This window comes from Eleutherodactylus coqui, chromosome 1 (assembly GCF_035609145.1).
Source record: "Eleutherodactylus coqui strain aEleCoq1 chromosome 1, aEleCoq1.hap1, whole genome shotgun sequence".
NCBI classification, from domain to species: Eukaryota; Metazoa; Chordata; class Amphibia; order Anura; family Eleutherodactylidae; genus Eleutherodactylus; species Eleutherodactylus coqui.
Window position 1 is genome coordinate 436,126,518 of NC_089837.1, and position 20,659 is coordinate 436,147,176.

Consider the following 20,659-nt stretch of genomic DNA (forward strand, 5'->3'; position numbering starts at 1 on the left):
TAGTACTTTAGGATGTTACGAACTGCCTGGCCTCCTGCGCTGCGAAATGCATATATAGTGGATTGTTGGATGCGTTTGGATTGTAGACATTTCAGATCGACTGCTAGGATTGGGATAGACAAGGCGTGAAAGAGATATTGAATTTTTGGGAGCCATAACATTTTAATGGAGTGGATTCTGCCTAACCAGTAGAGATTATAGGATGCCCAAATATTCAGGTCTTGTTCCAAGGTTTTAAATAGAGGAGGACAGTTAGTTTGGTATATGGGCTCAAAGGAGTTTGTGAGATGTATTCTCAAGTATGGAAGGCTCTTAACCCATTGGAAGTTGAAGTTAAGTTTCAAGAGTTTTAACATGGGGGGGGGGGGTTACGTTTAGGTTTAAGGCAAGCGATTTAATGTTGTTGACTGAAGCCCGATATTGCTCCAAATTTGTTCAGGATGTGATATATGTTAGGGACAGAAGTAAGGGGGGAGGAGACAAACAGCAAGACATCATCTGCGTAAAGGGCACATTTGTGTTCCTGTCCCCCAATATGGATACCCTTCACATTTATGTTTGCTATGAGCATAGTTGCTATAGGTTTGATTGCCAACACAAATAGGAGAGGCGATAGGGGACAGTCATGCCCCATTCCCCTCTTGATGGTTATAGTGTCAGACTCAAAGACGCAGGGAAGGTATACAGCGCTTGAATGAGAGTCTTAAATTTCGTTCCAAAACCCATTCCCTCAAGAATATAGAATAAATATTGCCATCATACTGAGTGTCAAAGGCTTTGTGTAAATCTAGGCTAAGGACAAGTCCTTGCCTATTCTCCTCCCCGTCTCATTCGGATTGTACGGCCGAGAATATGTTGATTCCCCGACTTGTTTGATCAGTGGCTTGACGACCTGGAATGAATTCCACCTGGTCAGGTTGAAAATACTGGCTTATGAAGGTATTGAGTCTAATGGTCATGATTTTGGAAATAATTTTTAAGTCATTGTTAATTAGAGAAATAGGGTGATAGTTTTTGTAAGTTGTATGATCCTTGTTAGGTTTGGGGATAACATGAATAAAGGCTCTAAGGGAGATAGATGTTGGGTTTGTAGGAGAGAGAGTCGAAAAACCCTATAAGAGCGCCGCTCAGGGATGTATGAAAATATCTTATAATATATATTGGAGAAATTGTTTGCGTTTAAGGTTTAAGTGATTTTATTGCCACCCATTAGAGATGAGCAAGCACCCAAATGCTCGGGTCCGTGTTATGCGAGTCGAACTTTTCGTAAAATTCGAGAGCTCTACTCTAGTAACAAACCCCATTGACTACAATGGGAGACTCGAGCATTTTTGTATGTGGGACGCCGGGTCCCGAGCTGAGGCACGTCACAGTTGGGAGGAGCCAGAAGCTGGGGCGGGGTCAAACATGATTTGATGCTCATTCGAGTAACGAGCACCATCGAGTACGCCAATACTCGAACGAGCATCAAGCTCGGCAGAGTATGTTCGCTCAACTCTACCACCCATGCTTCCTCCACTGTCACATCCTCTTCAAGGATTTCTCTGTATTCTAATGCTAACCTAGACAGGGCTTTATTGAGCAGTTTCCTGCACATTTGATCAGGGAAGCGTCTTTTAGTGTACATGCGATTGTAAAACTGACCAAATGCCCCTCGAATCGTTAAAAGGTTTTTGCTCAAATTGCCATTTTGAAGGCATAATTTAAGAAGTGCTGGGAGGAATAGCCTGGGAGCAAAACACTGGACTAGTAGTCTACTCTGTCGGTCCCCTTGTGAAAAGAATTTATATTTGGACCATCTCAGTTTTTCTGCTATGATGGTCAAGCATAGATTTAATTCAGTACTTGCTTTAGCGATCTCAAATCGGAGATCCAGAGAGGGGGTCGTTTTATGACGTTCAAGTAGGGAAAAGTATTGGGTCTCTTTTTGCTGTAATTCCATTGCTCATTGTGCCTTTATTTTGGAAGCTAATTGAATGAATTTTCCTCTGATCACAGCCTTGTGGGCTTCCCAATTTGTAGCATAAGAAGTATCTGCAGGGTGGTTGTGCGGAAAGATGTCCTCGATAGTATCTAGGATGAGAGATTCATTCAATCACCGATGCCCAGTGGTTTTGTAGCTGGTTATTTTTGTAATAGAAATTAAGTACGGACATGTCAAAATTTTTGCTTGAGAACAATTTGGGGGGATAAATCTAGTTTGGATGAAGACGTGGTCTATTCTTGTGTATTTATTATGAGTGACTGAATAAAGTGTATAATCCCAATCCGTAGGGTGATAATTCCTCCATATGTCCACGAGGTCAAGAGAGTGCAAAAGCTTTGCAAAGTAATGTGCTGAAGCTTTTGGGGGGGGGGGGGGGGGGGGAATGAGTTTTGATCTGAATTAGATTTATCTAGGGAGCTATCTAGGGCTAAATTAGAATCTCCACCAATAATAATTGGGCCTTCAAAGTGGGGGAGTCAGGTGGATAGGAGATTATGCAAAAATTGTATTTGTTTAGTGTTGGGGGCATAATAATTAACAAGTGTGATTTGCGAACCATTAAGTGTACCCGAGAGAATATTAAGAACCTACCCTCAGGGTCCCAGTGGATCTTCTGTGGAGCAAGGGATGTTTACCTAGATATCCAGATCCCCCCACCTCTCCTCCTTTGCGGAGGCCAGATAATGTGTAGGGTAGTTCCGCTAGAAGGCAGCCAGAGTAAAGGCTAGGGCAAAATGCATTTCCCGGAGGAAGACCACATTCACCCGAATTCTGTGGCAAAGATCAAAGGCTTTGTGTCTCTTGATGGGAGAGTTAAGCCCCTGGACGTTGTGAGACAAAGAAAATTGATTTAGTATGCATATTTAGGCAATTTGTAAAATTAGCAGTTAATATACATGGTCATGAAGGAGAGGCTGGATAGACCCTGAGAGCATCCATCTAGGTAACCCTTCTCTGGAGGAGATTGTATAAGGTCTTGTAATGGGAGGAGGGGAGACAGGGAAAGGAAACAATCGTGTGACTGGGGGGAGATAAACATACAAAAACACTAAGTGTTTGGGGATGGATTCCCCTAAATTGTGTCACAAATGTGACAAGGAATAGAGGGATGGTAGTTATAACTATCAACCACCAGTCCATTGTAGTAGGGGGCAGAAGCTCCTGCATAACATATCACATTCGGAGTTCAAATAAGTCAACTTCAAAGGAAGGCTAAGAATAAATTCAACAGGTAACAGCTTACCCTGGTTAGAACTGGTGGGAGGCGTGCATAAACACAAAATGTTCAAGAAACTTCAAGCGTACCACATGACATACAGTCCGCAGGTAACAGCTTCATGTGGGTAAAGCCGTGAGGAGACCCCTTATAAAGAGGCCTATTGACTGCAGGTCATGTAGTAGGTCCTGCTTTCCTTTTAGTAGTGGACTTCCAGAGTGGTGAAAGTGGTGTATGGTCGTCTGTAGAGATTGTCGGTGGAGTTAGCTTATTGCAGAGGCGGCCAAGTTGAAGAAGGGATTCACCTTTGGCAAAGGAATTGAATCTGTGTTGCTTGTTATTGTACGAAAAAACATAAGCGAAATGGAAAAGACAAATGGTAGGGAGTATTTTTGTCTGCCAGGCATTGCAATAGGGGCCTTAAATGTTCTGTGTCTCTGAATTGTCTCTGGAGATATATGCGTGGAGATTTGAATCTTGTGGCCTGCAATGCAGATGGTTTGTCAAGCTCTTGCTGTTTAGATGATTTTTTCCTTAATGGAGTAGAAGTGTGGCTTTACTATAATGTCATCTTTGCACTGTGCTGCCAGTGCCCTGTGGGCTCTGGCCAGTTCCATGTGGGAAGGCTCGATGTCTGGGATTAGTAATAGAAGGAGCTCAAGACTGCTTTAGATATGTCTGTGATGCCTTCGGGTAATCCCCTGATCCTAAAATTTTTTCTTCTGGATCTATTTTCAAGGTCTTCTATTTTCATATTAGCGACCTCCAGGCATTCTTGTAAGTCAGATACCATTCTAGAATTTAGATTTTTATTCTAGAAACCGTGGAGTCTAAGGAATCTAGCCTTCTCCCAATATCTGCCAGGTCTTGCCTGAGGGTTTTGGTAATGGTTGCCGTGGTTTTGGAAAGTTCGTTGGATAGCAAATCTTTGAATCTAGATAGAAGGCAGGTGTCTGGCGAGAAATTTAGTTGGCGTGGAGGAACTAGTTCTGGCATGGTGGATGGGGAGTCTGGGCCATCAGGGGATTTAGACGTGGCGTCAATACCCTCTTGACCGTAGAAGTCCTGGGACAGTGAATCTGTGTTTGGGCTATTTGGCAGTAGGGGGACATTTGACAGCGCCAATAGATCACCACTTGCTGGGAACGGGGTTTGTCAACTCTGCCTCCAACCAGCAATTGCTCCGATTGATTCTCGAGGTGTGCTGTTCAGACAAGCACTGCGGTGCTTCATGAACCAATCATAGCCATTTAATGCAATGGTCGTGATTGGTTCATGGAGCACCGCAGCTCAGCCAATTAGAGCAATCGCTTGCTGGAGATGGGGTTTACAAATCTCGTTACTAGTAAGCGATGTTCTGTCAGTGCCGAGAACTGCAAGCAAGCCTGCCCAAAACTGCAGAGACCAAAGAGAGGGGCCTGGACGGCACCTAATAAGTATAAGACATCCCCCCAAAATAAGACCCCGTGCCTCTTTTGGGGCAAAAAATGGTTTTATTTTCGCGGAAACATGGTAGTTTAGAAGTGGGACCAAGGGAGCATACAAATTGAAAAATCTACAGGTATTGAAACCACGCCCCGGTCAAATTGACCCACCTTCCTCAATAGCAATCACAACAGATGTATGCCGGAGCTGGATATCCCATCTCTTACATATGGCAAGGGATTTTCTAACCTATTTAGCAGAAAGGATTCATCAAACAAGGCTCAAAGATCAGTGTTACCCACAAGGGGAGTGAGGGGGGCAAGCCTTGAAATCAGTCTCAGGTGTGTTACAAAGCTATCTTATATGTCAAGAAGCAGTCCCAGAAAAAACAAGACTTTAAGATCCCGTCAACCAGCGCCTCACAGAAGCTAAAAGACCCCCATGTGCCTGGTAGGGGGCAGAGTTTTGTCCTAACTCCACCAATAATTTAGAAATGCGGTTATGAAACATGTCTAATATACATTTACATATATAAGCTTTTTGATATAGGGAAAACTTTGGTAGGCCCGCTCTTCCCTTTTCTTTATGCCGAATTAGTATGCTGTATTTCAAACATGGCTTGGAACACCTTCCTCATACAATGTCGGAGAGAGCCTAAGAATATGGAACAAATAAGATATAGATATTTTGAGTGAGAGGGCTTGAAACAGGTAGAGGAATTTAGAAGAAGAGCCCATTTTCAGAACATTAATCCTCCCAAACCACAAGAGAGTAAGGGGTCGCCACCTCTTCAGGTCTATCTCAAACAAGGAGAGCATGGGTTTATAATTTAGATTGAATAGTTGGTATGGATTAGCTGTCAGAAAAATCCCTAAATATTTGATACAATCATCCCACCAACGGATGATAAATGAGGATCCAAGACTCATCCGTTGACGGCAGTTACATTACGAATTTCAAGCTTGTGGACATTAACCTTGAAATAGCTAGCTCTGCCGTATTTTTTAATTCCCAAAACATTGTTGGAAGGGCAACTCTAGGGTTCTTCAAATATATTAAGAGATCATCTGCAAACAATGCTACTTTATCTCATTCTCTCATCCGCAATATGTGTCACACTGTACATGTCCAAGGACCTCCAAAACAATCTTCAAATTCACTGTACAGGCTCTGTCCATACCACAGAATCCTCAGCATAGAATGATTCCTAATTGGCCATCATCTACAATGTTACTATGTATCCTCGTTAAATCGGGGTATCATATCTGCTCACAAAATACTTTGTTGTTTTGGCAACCTTTATACCAATTTAACTTAATTTAAAATAATAAAACTTATATAGATATCTTCATATCTTTCTTTTTATATCCCGTTGTACATGATTGAGGCAAGCCGAGAACAGGCGAGATCTAGTCGCCAAAACCACCCCTGAAAAATATATAAGATGTATAAATACATATATTGATCAAAGTTACAAGTAATAAGCATAAAACCATAAAAGTATCTAAGGTGGAAATCCATTTAATTTCTTTTCTTCTAAGAGTCTGCTCCCGATCACACCCCTTCCCCCGCATAGAGGAGCCAAATGGTCAAATCACGCTATACAATGACTAATGGAATCTTCTACTTCAGTAACATGTTTAGAAACCTGTAAATCAAGAATCTTCTAGTAGTGCTCTTGTACTTGTTAATACAGTCACATACCTCCATAGGTGTTTCCACAACGTATATCTTACTACAAGGACATTCAAGCCTATAGATCATGTAACTGGACCAACAAGTGTAAAATGATCAAATATATATTTTTCCTTTATGAGGATGTCAGAATGTGTCACCCTTTACCAGAATACCACAATTTAAGCAACCTAAGCATGGAAAATTACTCTATTTTTGTGGCGTAAGTTAGTCACATTCTTTAAAGGATCCTACATCGACCTTAATCAACTTTTCTCTTAAAGTATGTCTTCTTCTGAATGCCATCCAAGGAAATGTACCAAATTCTAGTATATAATGAAATTATTTTTTTTTAAGACCACACCACGACGTTTGGGTAAGATCTTTACTAATTTCCGAAGCAACAAGATTCCATCAGCCATTGCAGTCTACAGTTGTCCCAACGGGAGGTACAGGCAAGAGTAGCTATTGGCTTATAGTCGGCTGCACCACCACAAGATACTTCTTGTCTGATGTAAACCTAAAGGAGGAAAATGATGACAGATCTTATATTCTTTCTTATTACAGATTCAATGTGCAGAATTGTGTGACGCATGTCTCCAGACTGTTGCGCGGAGTTGGAGTTGCCACCCATTTCCCTGGCATCTCATTTAACTACTGCTAAACTCTTCAATCTTGAGCTCTATGGGAGTTTATGGTCAGGTGTTCAAAAGCACCATGAGACCAAATACTGCACTGGTGCTACTATGTGCCGCTGCATGATTAGGGCCTCCTAGTCCTGGTGTCCATGTGCAGCACCTCTGGTTGGCAGGGATTGATACGTGGAGTTAGAATAAGACATTTTGGTTTGCTTTAATTTTGCTCACATCTGCTTAAGATGTTCCATTAGCGCCTCCATCGCAGACTCCGATAAGTTACTGGACAGAATAGCCCAGCATGCAATGTTATTTTATAAACAGAAATGGCTTATCCAGCACACATGCTATCTACGTATTTCGATACAGAATGAAAAATGGCTTTTAATCTGCCTGCAATTCTGCATTTTAAAAAAAATGCAGAAGGCCCTGCGGATTTTGGTACAGAATTCCTCAGTGGCAGCTTAAGCTGCATCTTGCGGTGCATCCTGGTGGAAGAATTCCAGTTGTGAGAAAGATCCCTTAAAAAGGGAGCCCATCATCTGCTAAATTGTTCTCCTACCGCCACTATAGTGTGATGGAGCATGAAACAAGCAGGTCACACATGGTGGTATATAATATACACACCCTTCTAGAAGCAGTTCTTGCTTAAAGGGCACGCAAATAAAGTAAGTTCTCTGTCTCTTAAGTCAGCGTGTCACTGCAGAAACCCAACTCTCCTCCCGTTCGCTGCTACACCGTGTATTGAGGTCAGCACTAAGAGCACTGTAATCTTGTGCACACACCATGCACCGCTCCTGAAGCATCTTCCCTGCAAATGCACCATGGAGTGAGGTGCACAGAACATGTGACATTTCAGTACTACCAGTGCCAACATCAATACTCCGAGGGTGGCGGCGAACAAGAGGAGGATGGGTTTCTGCAGTGACGCACTCAGAATAAAGCCGTGCAAAAAGATATTTTTCAATGAAAAATGCTTTGATTATGCAAAATATTTAACTATGCAAATTTGGTATCATTGTAAGTGGATATGCAGAATAAGGACTGCACAATATTAAAAAATGCCAGAATTGCATGTTTTGTTTATCCCAACTCCAAAAAAAAACCAAACAAGTCACTGTACCCCAGAATGGTCTCAACAGACACATCACACAGCCCCTCTGACTCAAAAAATTAAAGAGGTGATCGACAGCTATAAATGGATAGAGAGCAGCAGTTAATACTGTGCAGTGCATTTGATATAGTGCTTAAAACTCATGGGAAAAGGAAAGGGAGATGCCAAAATGTCTCTTCCTCTAAGGGTTTATTCACATGGGTGTGGAAAATGGACCAATTTCTATGCATGTGACATCTGTGTGCATGTGATTTAAGTCTGTGTCCGTTCGCCTTCACGTGCTCAAAAAAAAAAAAGATAACGGAAAAAAAAACCAAAAAAACCCTTTATTGGAATTGCTAAACATTGCTCCATGGGGGAAAAGAAAGCAAAAAAAGGAGGCAACACAGATGGCATCCGAGTGCATTTTTTTCTCTCTCATTAACTTAAATTGGCGTTTCTAGTCCAGAATAGGGCATACTGCGATTTCTTTTTGCTTACCTTCTCTATTTTGATCCTCATTAAATTCCAACATTGCGACCCACTCATCTTTGTCATATACTAGGCTATAGATCAAAGTACTAGAACCCAAGACAATGTTTCTGGGTAACTTCACAAGCGGCAGCTTTGTAGCAGAAACTAATTTGGCTGTATAAGGCTTGAATTAACTCCTGTGCTGCTGCAGACAACCCCACCCTGATGAATGGGACAGATCTTCAGTCACAAAAATGTCTGCAAGTGTCGTGCGAATATACCACACACTATACATGGTCATGCTGAAAGCCCATGATTGACAATTATAGCGACTAGAGCCCTATGTGAATGTCTGATCAGTAACAGCACCCATGAAAATTACTTTTTAATCCCAATTGCATTTCTTCTCTTCCCATTGATTAGATCAGTGGTAACCGTGATCAAACAGAGAACATATAGAGAAGATACAGATCATGTCTTCCCTGCATGCCCTCCTTCCACAACAGGAAATTGAAGCCTAAGCATATGTTCACACGGGGCAGATTTTGCAGCAGATCCAAAGCTAAAAGTCTGCATCAAAACTCGCAGCATTTAGTGTCGATTTAGATGCGTAATTCTTCCCCTCATGGAGAAGAGGTGGATTCCGTAGCATAATCGGCGATAAAATGGACATGCTGCTGATTTAAATTCCGCACCGTGTGTCAATTTCCGCATGGGTCTTGTGTGGATTTTTTCTGCAACATTTGGACAAGATTTTCAAAATCTCATCGACTTTGCTACTACTGTACATACAATTGACTGTGCGGAGGGACCACATGGAAAATCCGCCCCATGTAAATATAGGCTAGGGGTGCTTTCACCGGGGACTAAATATTCCACAAGAATGTTACAGAATGCCTTCTTGGGGAACATTCTGCAGCAGAATCCACACGGCTAACGTGCGGCCTTTGATGTGGAATTGCCAGCAGAAATCTGCCATCTTCAATTCCACACTGAAACCCGCATTTGGATGTGTGGAACTCTGGAACAGCATCTCCTGTAATGCTGTGGAATATTCTCTCCTGCATGAAAGCACCCTAAAGACCCTCTTTTCATGGGATGATCACCAGCAGGCATGAATACTCAAAGGAACCTTCATTTGTCCATTCAGTTAATATACCCCTGAGCACTCAAATGCTCATTGGTCGGCTTTATGAGCCCTTTCATGTGGCTAGAAAACCGCTAACTCATTGACCGCAGATCTTCTCGTGTAAACAGGGTAAATACTGCCGGCAAGTGCAATCTGTGGCCAAGTGTATCAATGATCATTCGTCCCCCTCCCCCTACTGATCCATTGAATGTGAATGGCTATAGTGTAGATCGGCAGCAAATTCACTTGTGTAGAAGGGCTTCAAGGGTACATTCACAGGTAGTGGAATTGCTGTGGATTTTCCCCGTGGAAAAATCTTTACTACCAGTGCGGATTCTGACATGGATCTGCCGCAGACTTCAATTGAAAGGGTGAAATCTTCTACAGATCCCATCAAAATCTGCAGCAAATGGTACAGCCACACACCAAAATGCACACTGCAAAGTATGTTGTGGATTTCGGAGTGAATCAAGACCACATTCCACCGCGTGTGAATGCACCCGAAGGCTAAAATTGACATAGCAGATGAGGCAGAAATTCGAGCAACTTGCAGAAATCCACATGCTTGATGCAGCAACTCCTCCACTCAGATGGACAGAACCGATGTGCAGTCGCAGAAATGTCTACAACTTCTTTCATAGGAAGAACTGATGGGGTTCCAGGGCGAATTCACAACGGGAGTCCTGTTCATGTTATGTAAGCATTCGGTGAACATTGCAGAACTAGTTAAGTCATTCAGCAGTAGGACGCAAAAACACTACAGAATCAGAGCTGTTTGTACTGTACATTTTATACAAATTTAAAAAAGAAAAGAACAAAAAACAAAAATAAAGACACACACTGGAAACATTTGACCAAAAACAGCATAATTTGCATCACCTAATGCCCCAACTTAAAAAAAAAAAAAGCGTGTAGACATAGTCAACTTACATGTTTTTTCATCTGTATTGCTGAAACTAACAGTCCAATGGGGAATAAAAATGATATAAAAAGGGGAGGGCGGGTTAGCAAAATAATTAAACTAAAATGGGGGGGGGGGGGGGGGGGGGGGGGGAACAGAGCCCGGGTGTGCAAATCATTTCCACATACACACATATGAAGCTTTCAACCGAATGACCCCAGAAAATGAGCTTAAGGGCTGTGGGCCCTACGTGGGTGCTTGAGGACTGCTAAAATCTATTTTGGAAGGGTTAGAGAACCCATATACATATTAAATATACACATAATATATTTTGTTTGCATTATTTGTAAGGCAATGAAATGGTAACAAATTGTATCAGAAAAAAAATATTCATATATATTTCTTTTCTTCTGCTTTTCAGATTTCAGACCGATCATTATGTAGGGCAAGTGGAAAAAAAAAGTCAAACACATAATTACATGCAACACTTGTGTTCCTGTACACAAAATAATCCGACAAAAAGTAATAGATTTTGTGATTTAAAAAGGGAAAAAAAAAAAATATTTGGTGTACTGATTTAATCAGAAGCAAGGATGAGGAAATGGAAGGCGGGGGACCCAAAAAACGTACAGAAGATTTGTGGATAGACACCTCTACATAATCGTGTCTACTGCACAGTCGATCTAACATTCTTAAACAAAAATGGAAAAAAAATTCTATAGAATTAAAAAAAAATAATAATTAAAAAAAAAACATTAGGCATTTCACGCTTCTGACCAAAGGGTGCTGAGGGGGAAAAGGCACTGCAAAGAACAGGCGTGCCCATTATCTGTTTGCAGGCATAATGGAAATATCTTAAAAAAATACCTTTACTCATTCATCCATTAAAAGCACAGCAGTGTGCTTCATGTATAGTCATACAGCTGATGCATCTTACTGACCCCTTTCTCTTAACTTAAATAAATGTTCTTTTAAAACTACCCAGAGATGCAAGTGTAAGCCTGGGAGCAGGTTGTGGGGGTAGACAGCCATCAGCAGGTTCAGTGCATTTTGCAGAGAGGGTCCTAGGAAACAAAAAAGTTTGGCCTCTCATTTAACACAGAGGAGCCCTCCAACATTGGCCATAAATTCTTCCAGACTCTTAAGGAAAGACATTTTCTGTTTTCGGTCCAGGGTGGGGGGTGTGCTGCTTGCAGTTAGTTTGTTGAAGGCATCTGCTAAACGCTGGTAGATAAGAGGATCCTGCTGACTGGATAAAAGCGTCTCCACCAACTCCGCATATTCTGCCTGCAATGGAAGAACAGGAAACAAAACACACAAAAGTCACACTGGGGCACGTTCACACCAGCGTTCAGGCTTTCCGTATTGGGAAAGAATTAAACGAGAATTAAAAAAAAAAAAAACCCCCTCCCCCCAGTTTTTTTCTCTCCTCCTATTGATTTCAAGGGGTTTAAAGAAAAAGAGAAAAAAACAAACAAACAAAAAAAACAGAAAGCAAAAGGAGTAGCTCATCCTTGCCCAAGTAAAAAGCAACACAGAATATGTAGTACCACACTGTACTGTGGAGGGGCGCCACTGGGCAGCCAATCACTGCCAACACTTCAGTAATAAAGCATCTTATCACTGAAACGTCTATGTTAATCTGATGGACCTTCAATCCAAATCATATGTACCACGGAAGCAGACTCTGTAAGGCTCCTTTCACATGCAGCGATAACCGGCTCGCGTGATGATAGAGTTGGCTCGTGCGGTTTTAACATGCATTTTAAGTTGCTGGAATTTCGTTCGCCAATCGTACAGTCGTTCAGATTCACAGCACCAGATGATGAACGAGCGATCGCCGTTTACCCGTAACAAGCGAACGATTATTTTTATGCGTGCGTAAAACGAACTATGAATGATAAGTGAATGAATTATTGTTCGTCGTTCAAATCGCCGGCCGCATTTACACTCAACAATTATCGGTTAAATTCGTACGATTCAACAATTTTTGATCATTTTATATAAAGGAGTGACTGAGGAAAGAACATTGCACTGTCTGTTGAATATATTGTGAGCCAGCACCGGAGTATTCATTAATTATGGACTATAACGAAGCTGGCATATATGGACTTCACTCCCGGCCGCTTCCACCCACACTAGTTTCCAGAAAGACGACTGGCGTTTTATCGCAGCAGCGCTGAAGAACATACTACTAGTAGAAAGTCCGTCCCAGACTGCAAGATCATTTACGGACATTCCTATTCAGAGCCTAATCTAGTTTGCACGCACTAGTTCTTGTAAGATGCACTCCGCCGAGCCCATATGCATGTGATTTATGCCTTCAGATCTAGCGGTCTTGACGCTCTCTGAGTGCGGTGCCGCGTCCCTTTTAGGTCTATGTTGGACCTTTGTTTATTATAGTCTAGTTATCCTTATATGCCATATATTATGACATTTTCTGTGGTCTCTAGGCGTTTATAGGGGGGAAATCCTATTTAGACACATGCTGGTTGACTATTTGCATGATATATTGGCAAGCGCAAAGCTGGCATTAACACCTTCCTGTCCACTGACAGAATTCTTCCGCCTGTAAAGCTTCAATATTGGAAGACGTCAGACAGAGTATGCTCACTTTTGCCAGCTGCTCCTTTGCCTGTGCAGCTCTGATGTGTTGAATGTTGTCAATTCCTGCTTTAGCCAGCAGATGGCACCATTGTATAATGGCAGAAACAGCGAGCCTCCTTAAGAAACCCTCAATCCAAAAATGGATTGGAAAGGGTTACATTTTAGCTGCAATAGTTTTATTAAATCGTAAATCTTTAACACCTGATGTTTTATTGAGGCATTCTTTCTGTGATCACTGTATTGTTGCGACACTATCATGTGTTGGAATGCAGCTTTATTATGAATACTTTGACACATTTATATGAATATTTTATCTTTTCTCCTTAGGGAGAGCACATAAGGAGAAAAGACAGCATCTCTGACCCCCGTCCCAGGCCTCTCACTAGCAAAGCCAGACAGCTATGTACATGGAGTCTGGCTTTGCTTTTAATTCTCAGTCATTGTTACAAGGCTTGTATAAAAAGTCTAACTTTGCTTGAAGGAATGCTGCCTTCCAGTAGGTGGCACTGTGGAGGATTTATTCCATCTCCTTTATATGAAAACTGTGATGCATTTGGATACTTTACCCTAGATCATGTGATCAAGTGAACATGTGTGTTCAAGCTTTTGGGTGGTAATTAGCAACTTCAGGTGTTGTGCTCTTAAATATTCTGTATAGTTTTTAATTAATTTGCTACGACAGAGTACCGGATGGCAGTGGAAATGCGCCAGATGGAATACCACCACCATTGTGTGTTGTGGTCTCCTATCAAAATATTTGTAAGAATTTTCAATATTAAATTTTGTGCCATTTTCTTCAAGTATTGGATGAGCTGGATCTTTCTCTGTATGTAACCAGCTCAGCTTTTAGCCAGATATGTCCATGCAGATTGGAGGATGTGGTGAGCTGGACCTGTATGAAAACTACACACTGTGCCTCACAGGCACTCATCACCACCATAGCATCTAGAGGGTGGACCACAGAAAAGCACTCCGGCACCACACTATTCTGATAGTGGTCTCAAAGAAAATATGTCAGTTGTCCATAACAACCAATCACAGCACAGCTTTTATTTCTTATACTGCGGAGGTAAATGAAAGCTGTTCTGTGATTGGTTATGGACAGTTGTTTTGCCAACAAACCACACCACTCTATGTCCTTAAGAATATCAGCTGTAACTATGTAGCAGAATGGGCAAATATTACTTTTTATATTAGTTTTATTAAACGCTTCTATCAAACTGTGTAATTACTCAACACTCCATTAGAGGTCAACCTACACTTTAGTCACTGGCAAAGGGTTAATGTGGCAGCCAGGCCTTGCGCAGGGTCCCCTTGATCAGACTGTAAGCACTTGTGAACAGGGCCCTCATTCTCTTCTCTGAATTTCCAATCATTTTCATCCTCCTCAATCATCCAGTGTCCAATCTCCTCACTATTATATCCAATAATGACACGGAGCCCTTCATACAGTCCATGTAATAATCTTACCTGGTTTAGGCAGACCAACGTGTAAAATGCTTCACCTGCGGCCGTTGTCATTTCGGTGTTGTGTTTTTGTAAAACAAGCATGTCAAAGACCAGCTGTGGAGGAAGAATATAATAAATCTCAGCGATCACTTAATACGATCCATGCAATAATGAAGAATGGAGAGTGCCTACCTTTAGAAAGTGCCTTGTTGCCGCCAGCAGTGGGGAGTCCGTGTCCTGTGCCTTCGCACACTGCTCCGCTAACGGGGTTAATGCTTCCAGACAGAGCTGGGAAACCTCCGAGCTCATGCTGATTAGTACAAGTTAAGGAAGCTAAAGAAGTATAATGCAAAATGGTCGTACGGGAGAACATGTGTAACCATGTATATTAGACCTGCAGAGTACAACATTAATTTACCCCAATGAGATGACTGGGCTAATAAACCGAAAAAAAGCTTGGGGTTGTAAGATGTATGTAGTGCCCTTTCGATCACAATCCATAGCGTCCCAACAGCTTGCAAAATGTCCTTACGATTATGTAGTTTCTACTCCTATCCAATATAAAAACGATAGAGCCCACTGGCTTTCTGATTCAGACCTCCCAAATTTGGACCATCTGATGCACTTCCTATCGGAGACTTTCCTCTGGATTGTACTAGAACAGACCTGCATACTAGACTGCTGCCCCCTATACACAGATTGGCCGCCGGAGTCTGTCAGATCTGTAAGCGGATTACTATATATGGGGTAATAGAGCACTTCCACACTTGTTAAGACTCCCAAATAGGCAATTCTGGATAGATCTTGGAGTCACCTCCCTGGAGCATGTATACATTTGATGGAGGTTTGGCCTCCTTTGCGCAGGTCATTTTACAGATACCTCCAGGTAAGACATGCGCTCAATGCTCAGTTCCCAGAACCACATCAGTCCCTTTTGACCTACCCCTTGATAGGAGTTTTGCGCACACAAGGACCTAGAGGGTTAATCTCGCAGATCAGCTAAAATTTCACACGTAGAGCTGGGTGTCTTTGACTAATGGCGAGAAAAGATTCCTTCGCTCTCTGAAGAGGAGTGGAGTACTGCAATGTCCTCATCAGGAGCCAACAACAACATGATTCAATTACATATTATACATCAATGCTATCTGACGCCAAGCAGACTGTCGGATGAATAGAACCCCCAACACACAATGTCACCGCTGTCAGACACCCAACGCTAACTTTAACCATCTGATGCCGAGCTGCCTGATCGTATACTCCTTCTGGACGGAGGTTACAGACATCCTGGGACAACTAATGGGGGTGCCACTTCCTGTAAACCCCGCTGTATGTCTGCTAGGTATACTGGATGAAAAGGAGTGGCAATTCCATATCAGCATTTTTCTTGGAGAGGTGCCATTTTTGGCCCGTAAGGCTGTAGCATTGTACTGGATGGATAGGAGACCCCCGACGCTCCCACAGTATTTGTAACTGTTTCGTATACTTGAACCATGTTACACTCAGGTTTGTACTACAATTTGATATGTTCTTATATTCTTAGTAAAAAAAGTTTAAAAAAAAAATATATAAAATTTTGATAGAGCCGCTGGCATTGCTGTCAGCACAGGATGGGCTCTTCAAATAGAAGTCTCAAAAGGCCCAATAAGTTTTTGTAAGTTTTTCTGTGAACCACAGCACAATCTTTATACAAATTTACATCAAGGGTATTCCTTGGCAGAGTGCTTAAAATGCTCCACAATTCTGGATTCAACTGTGAGTATGCAAGGCCAACGGCTGGTTCTTTTTCCTTACCCAATCCAGAAGACCAAACAGCTGCAGAAACTCTCAAACCTACATTCAAAGGAGTTGTACCAAGACTGAACATTATCTCCTGAACATTATCTCCTATCCACAGGACTGTCTGACCGGTTGGTGTCTAACCGCTGAGTGCCCACTGATCATGAGAAGGAAGGTGCAGAAGCGCGGAATAGCGGTTAAGCACGCAAGCTGCCCTTCCAATCATTACAATGGTATTCCCTGAGATAGTGGTTGTACTCAGATATTTCCAGTAATTGCAATGAGATGAATGGAGCAGCAGCGCGCATGACTGGCCGGCCCGACAGTCAAACAGGGACCCCCCTTCTGATGATTTGTTAGTCATACCCCATCATGTTGATAGGTGATGACTTTTAATCTTGGCACAAGCCGTGAACACTTGCCCACTGGATGTTGAAGCCTGACATTTCACAGAAGGAAAGGATACGAGGTCATCCCTAGCTCCAGAGAATACATGAGGCTCTTGAACAGATCTTCGGGAAGCTGCGGAATCTTTTCAGGGAAAATCTCACATATAAACGTGATCAGCTTGTAGTACTGATTACATAATGACGGGAACTGCAATAGATAATGTGTCATGAGCTTCTGGATTACATCACAAACTAGAAAACAAAGTAAATAGGAGCGTGAAGACGAGATACGAACCTTTAGCAAGTCTTGTGACATTAATGGCAGCACAATATTAACACCATATAAAACTACATCAGCTGCAGACACTGGCCTATTTGTCGCTTGTCCTTGCTCATGGGGGCGAAAAACTTCATCTGTAACAGATTACATGATATACATTACAAATACATTTTATTAAAGGAGGTGCATTATCATACACATCTCAGCTGCTGCAGAACATCTAATAAAAAAAAGAAATTAGACTGTCAGCGAATCAGCGGTTGGTGTAAGAGATTCTTGCAAAAGTGAAGTTAGACAGTCCTCTTCTGCAGAATGTTATGCAGCACCCATGTGGCACCGCTCATCTCTGTATAATCACTGAAGTCTAACATCAAATGTGATGCTTATAGATTTGCAGACATGTCAATGAAAAACCTATTGCATTGATGTGTATTCTAAGATGTGTAAGGTTGTACCAGAATCGCAAGTCATCACCTTATCACAGTGATTCCCAGCTCTGGTCCTCAAGGCACCCCAACAGGTCATGTTTTCAGGATTTCCTCTATAATGCACAGGTGATGTAATTCTTGTGAATGCCTCAGACGTTGCCACGGGTGTTCTTTCCATAAGATGTCCTGAAAACATGACCTATTGTGGTGCCTTGAGGACCGGAGTTGGGAAACACTGCCTTATCCACAGTATAGGAAAAACTTGCTCATCGGTGGGGTCTCAGAGGTCGGACCTCCACCGATCCCAAGAATGAAAGGTCCCATTTCCCCCCATCCTCCTTCCAGTGAGGAAAAGACTGAATGAAGTGCTGGCTGTGCAAGCGCTCTATTCATTTTCAATCCAACTGCGGGGAATAGGCAAGTGCTCAAGTATTTCCATCAGCCCCACTGAAATGAATGGTGTACTGACCATGTGTGCTTAGCACAGCGCTCCATTCATTCTGATGTCACTGCGGGAGGAGAAGTGACCCCATGGTGACTGACCCAGGGAGACAAGTGTTCCCTGTTATCAAGGTTGATGGGGGGTCCAGCGGTGAGAACCTCACTGATCAGCAAGGTATCCCTTATCCTGTGGATAGGGGATAACTTGCAATTCTAGTACAACCCCACCATTAAACAGTTATAAAGAAACACAGCAGATTGCAAATTATGAGTTAAAGGAGATGTCCCGCGCCGAAACGGGTTTTTTTTTTTTTAACCCCCCCCCCGTTCGGCGCGAGACAACCCCGATGCAGGGGTTAAAAAAACCACCCGCACAGCGCTTACCTGAATCCCGGCGGTCCGGTGACTTCAATACTTACCGCTGAAGATGGCCGCCGGGATCTTCTACCTTCGTGGACCGCAGCTCTTCTGTGCGGTCCACTGCCGATTCCAGCCTCCTGATTGGCTGGAATCGGCACGTGACGGGGCGGAGCTACACGGAGCCCCTCTCTGGCACGAGCGGCTCCATAGAAGAAAGCTGAAGACCCGGACTGCGCAAGCGCGGCTAATTTGGCCATCGGAGGCCAAAAATTAGTCGGCACCATGGAGACGAGGACGCCAGCAACGGAGCAGGTAAGTATAAAACTTCTTATAACTTCTGTATGGCTCATAATTAATGCACAATGTACATTACAAAGTGCATTATTATGGCCATACAGAAGTGTATAGACCCACTTGCTGCCTCGGGACATCTCCTTTAAGACCACTGACGGGTATAATTATAAGACGTCTTACAAGAAAATCCAAGCAATTCTGACACAGCTGTTTTGTTAGAGGCGATGGTATACGTAGTGCCATGCCCTGAGTCAGGTCATACCTGTGTCACTGAAGTCAATGAACTCTTTAGATAGCAGATTGGTGAGAAGTTCCATGATGAGCAGGAGGTCCTGGTACTGATCCTCCTCTGCCGTTACATCTATACGCTTTCTTCCCAGATTATTTTTGGAATATACTTGAAGCAGGGTCAGGCAGGCTTCATAGAGATTCATGGCTTTTGACTGGAGAAATATAAAACATAACTTATGAGACTGATGACTGACACAAGCATTCATGTCACCACTGTGTGATCTCTGCAGTCACTTACATTTCACCAAAGTAAGGCAATAGAAAAACTAATTAAAATCCATACAATAGAAGTACTGTAACGCTGGGTTCACACAGGGCGGATTTGCCGTGAAAATTCCGTCCGGAATTTCCGCGCGGCAAATCCGTCTGCGGCCGCTAATCTCGAGATTGGCCAGCCATGTGGACGAGATTTCTCAGAAATCTCATCCACACGGGACGACCAATCCGCTGCGGTAAACCAGGCAGAAACCGCAGCCGCGGCTTTGCTGAATGCAGCAGGTCTATTTATTTTTTATTTCCGCTTCGGCCGCGCTCTCCTCTATGGGAGCGCCAGCCGCAGCAGGAGAGCGAGCGGCGGGGCCGCTTCAAAGCAGTTCTCCCGGTTTTTGCTGCGGCCGAACCGCGAGATTTCCGGCGGGAATCTGCCCCGTGTGACCCCAGCCTAAGTGTACTTTATTTTGCTGGAGATCCAGCACATCATTCATCACCCCAGGCTGTACACCATGTATCCGGGTTCCTAATGCAACCATTTCCTTTTGCTGCACAACCATGCCATTTATAAGCCATTAAGCCTTGCTTAAAAAAAAAAAAAAGGAGCACATGCAGACAAGATGTTTTAGGAGGAAAGACCAAAAATGGAACCAATGCCCCTCACTGTTTGCTGGCAGCATAATTGCGTGGATGAATGGTTGGACGTGTACTAACAGCAGTCACACGTCAGGTAGCCTAAATGTTCCTTAGTGGCGGGATTTCCTCTGCTGTCACTTGGATTGGAGGTTCTGGAGTGGAGTTTGGCAAATGTGCCAATATGTATTTTTTTTTCATGTTACAGTGCCGAATGGCAGCAGCCCAAGCTAGTCACGGAAAGGGACACCGGGCCACAGAAAGGCAAGAACAACAGGTTCATTGGAGGAATTTCCCTTAACAGCTTGACGACAGAAAAACAATATACTGCAAGACTTCAGTATTGCAGTATAAGAATTCAAATGATCAAAGTCTCATGGGGGTGTTTTCACGCAAGCAGAATATTTCCGCCATCCAGACCTAAATATGCAGTTACTGCAAAGTTCCGCTCCATAACCTGCATGTAGAGTTTTTCTAACTGTGCATCAAATTTGAGTTTAAAAACCTCTTTCCTCATATTCATATATGTTAACAAAAAATATTTGGTATTGATGCATTCATACGAGTCAGATTTTTTGAAAGGGAAAGCGAACAAAAATAGCTGTGCCCTCAAGGGGTTAAATATAGTTATCACACTAATCACAATGAAATCAAACTGCCGCCAGTCAACTAGCTATAGAATTATCACTTGTCCATTGCATAAACAATACCAACAATCAGTGTTTTATGACATGTCGTAAGGCCGCATGCACATGGCCGGGTCGGATTCCAGATGTGGGATCCCGCACCAGAATCAGACCCTGTGCTCCGGCGGCGACCCCTGCATACAGGTCATGTCATTTCTTCTCTTCTGTGCTGTGGATGTGCCACCAGATGCACATGTGCAGTACAGTTACCCGCGGAAGGGCCATAGGACAGATGGCTTTCATTGACTTCAATGGAAGCTGTCCGTGCAAGGTCCGCACTA

At 42.9% G+C, this 20,659-nt stretch overlaps 1 protein-coding gene across 1 annotated transcript in view; it reads right to left on the reverse strand.

Annotated features, from left to right (window-relative positions):
- Window positions 1-10,677: 10,677 nt before the first annotated feature.
- The window catches only part of XPO4 (exportin 4), a 92,239-nt gene continuing 82,257 nt past the window's right edge, over window positions 10,678-20,659 (reverse strand). Inside the window, exons 18-23 of the mRNA XM_066582176.1 lie at window positions 18,821-19,001; window positions 17,051-17,169; window positions 16,833-16,963; window positions 14,783-14,900; window positions 14,612-14,704; window positions 10,678-11,821 (exon numbers count right to left, since the gene is read on the reverse strand). Of these exons, the coding sequence (XP_066438273.1) occupies window positions 11,624-11,821; window positions 14,612-14,704; window positions 14,783-14,900; window positions 16,833-16,963; window positions 17,051-17,169; window positions 18,821-19,001 (840 nt within the window). The 3' untranslated portion in view covers window positions 10,678-11,623. The remainder of the gene's footprint in view (window positions 11,822-14,611; window positions 14,705-14,782; window positions 14,901-16,832; window positions 16,964-17,050; window positions 17,170-18,820; window positions 19,002-20,659) is intronic.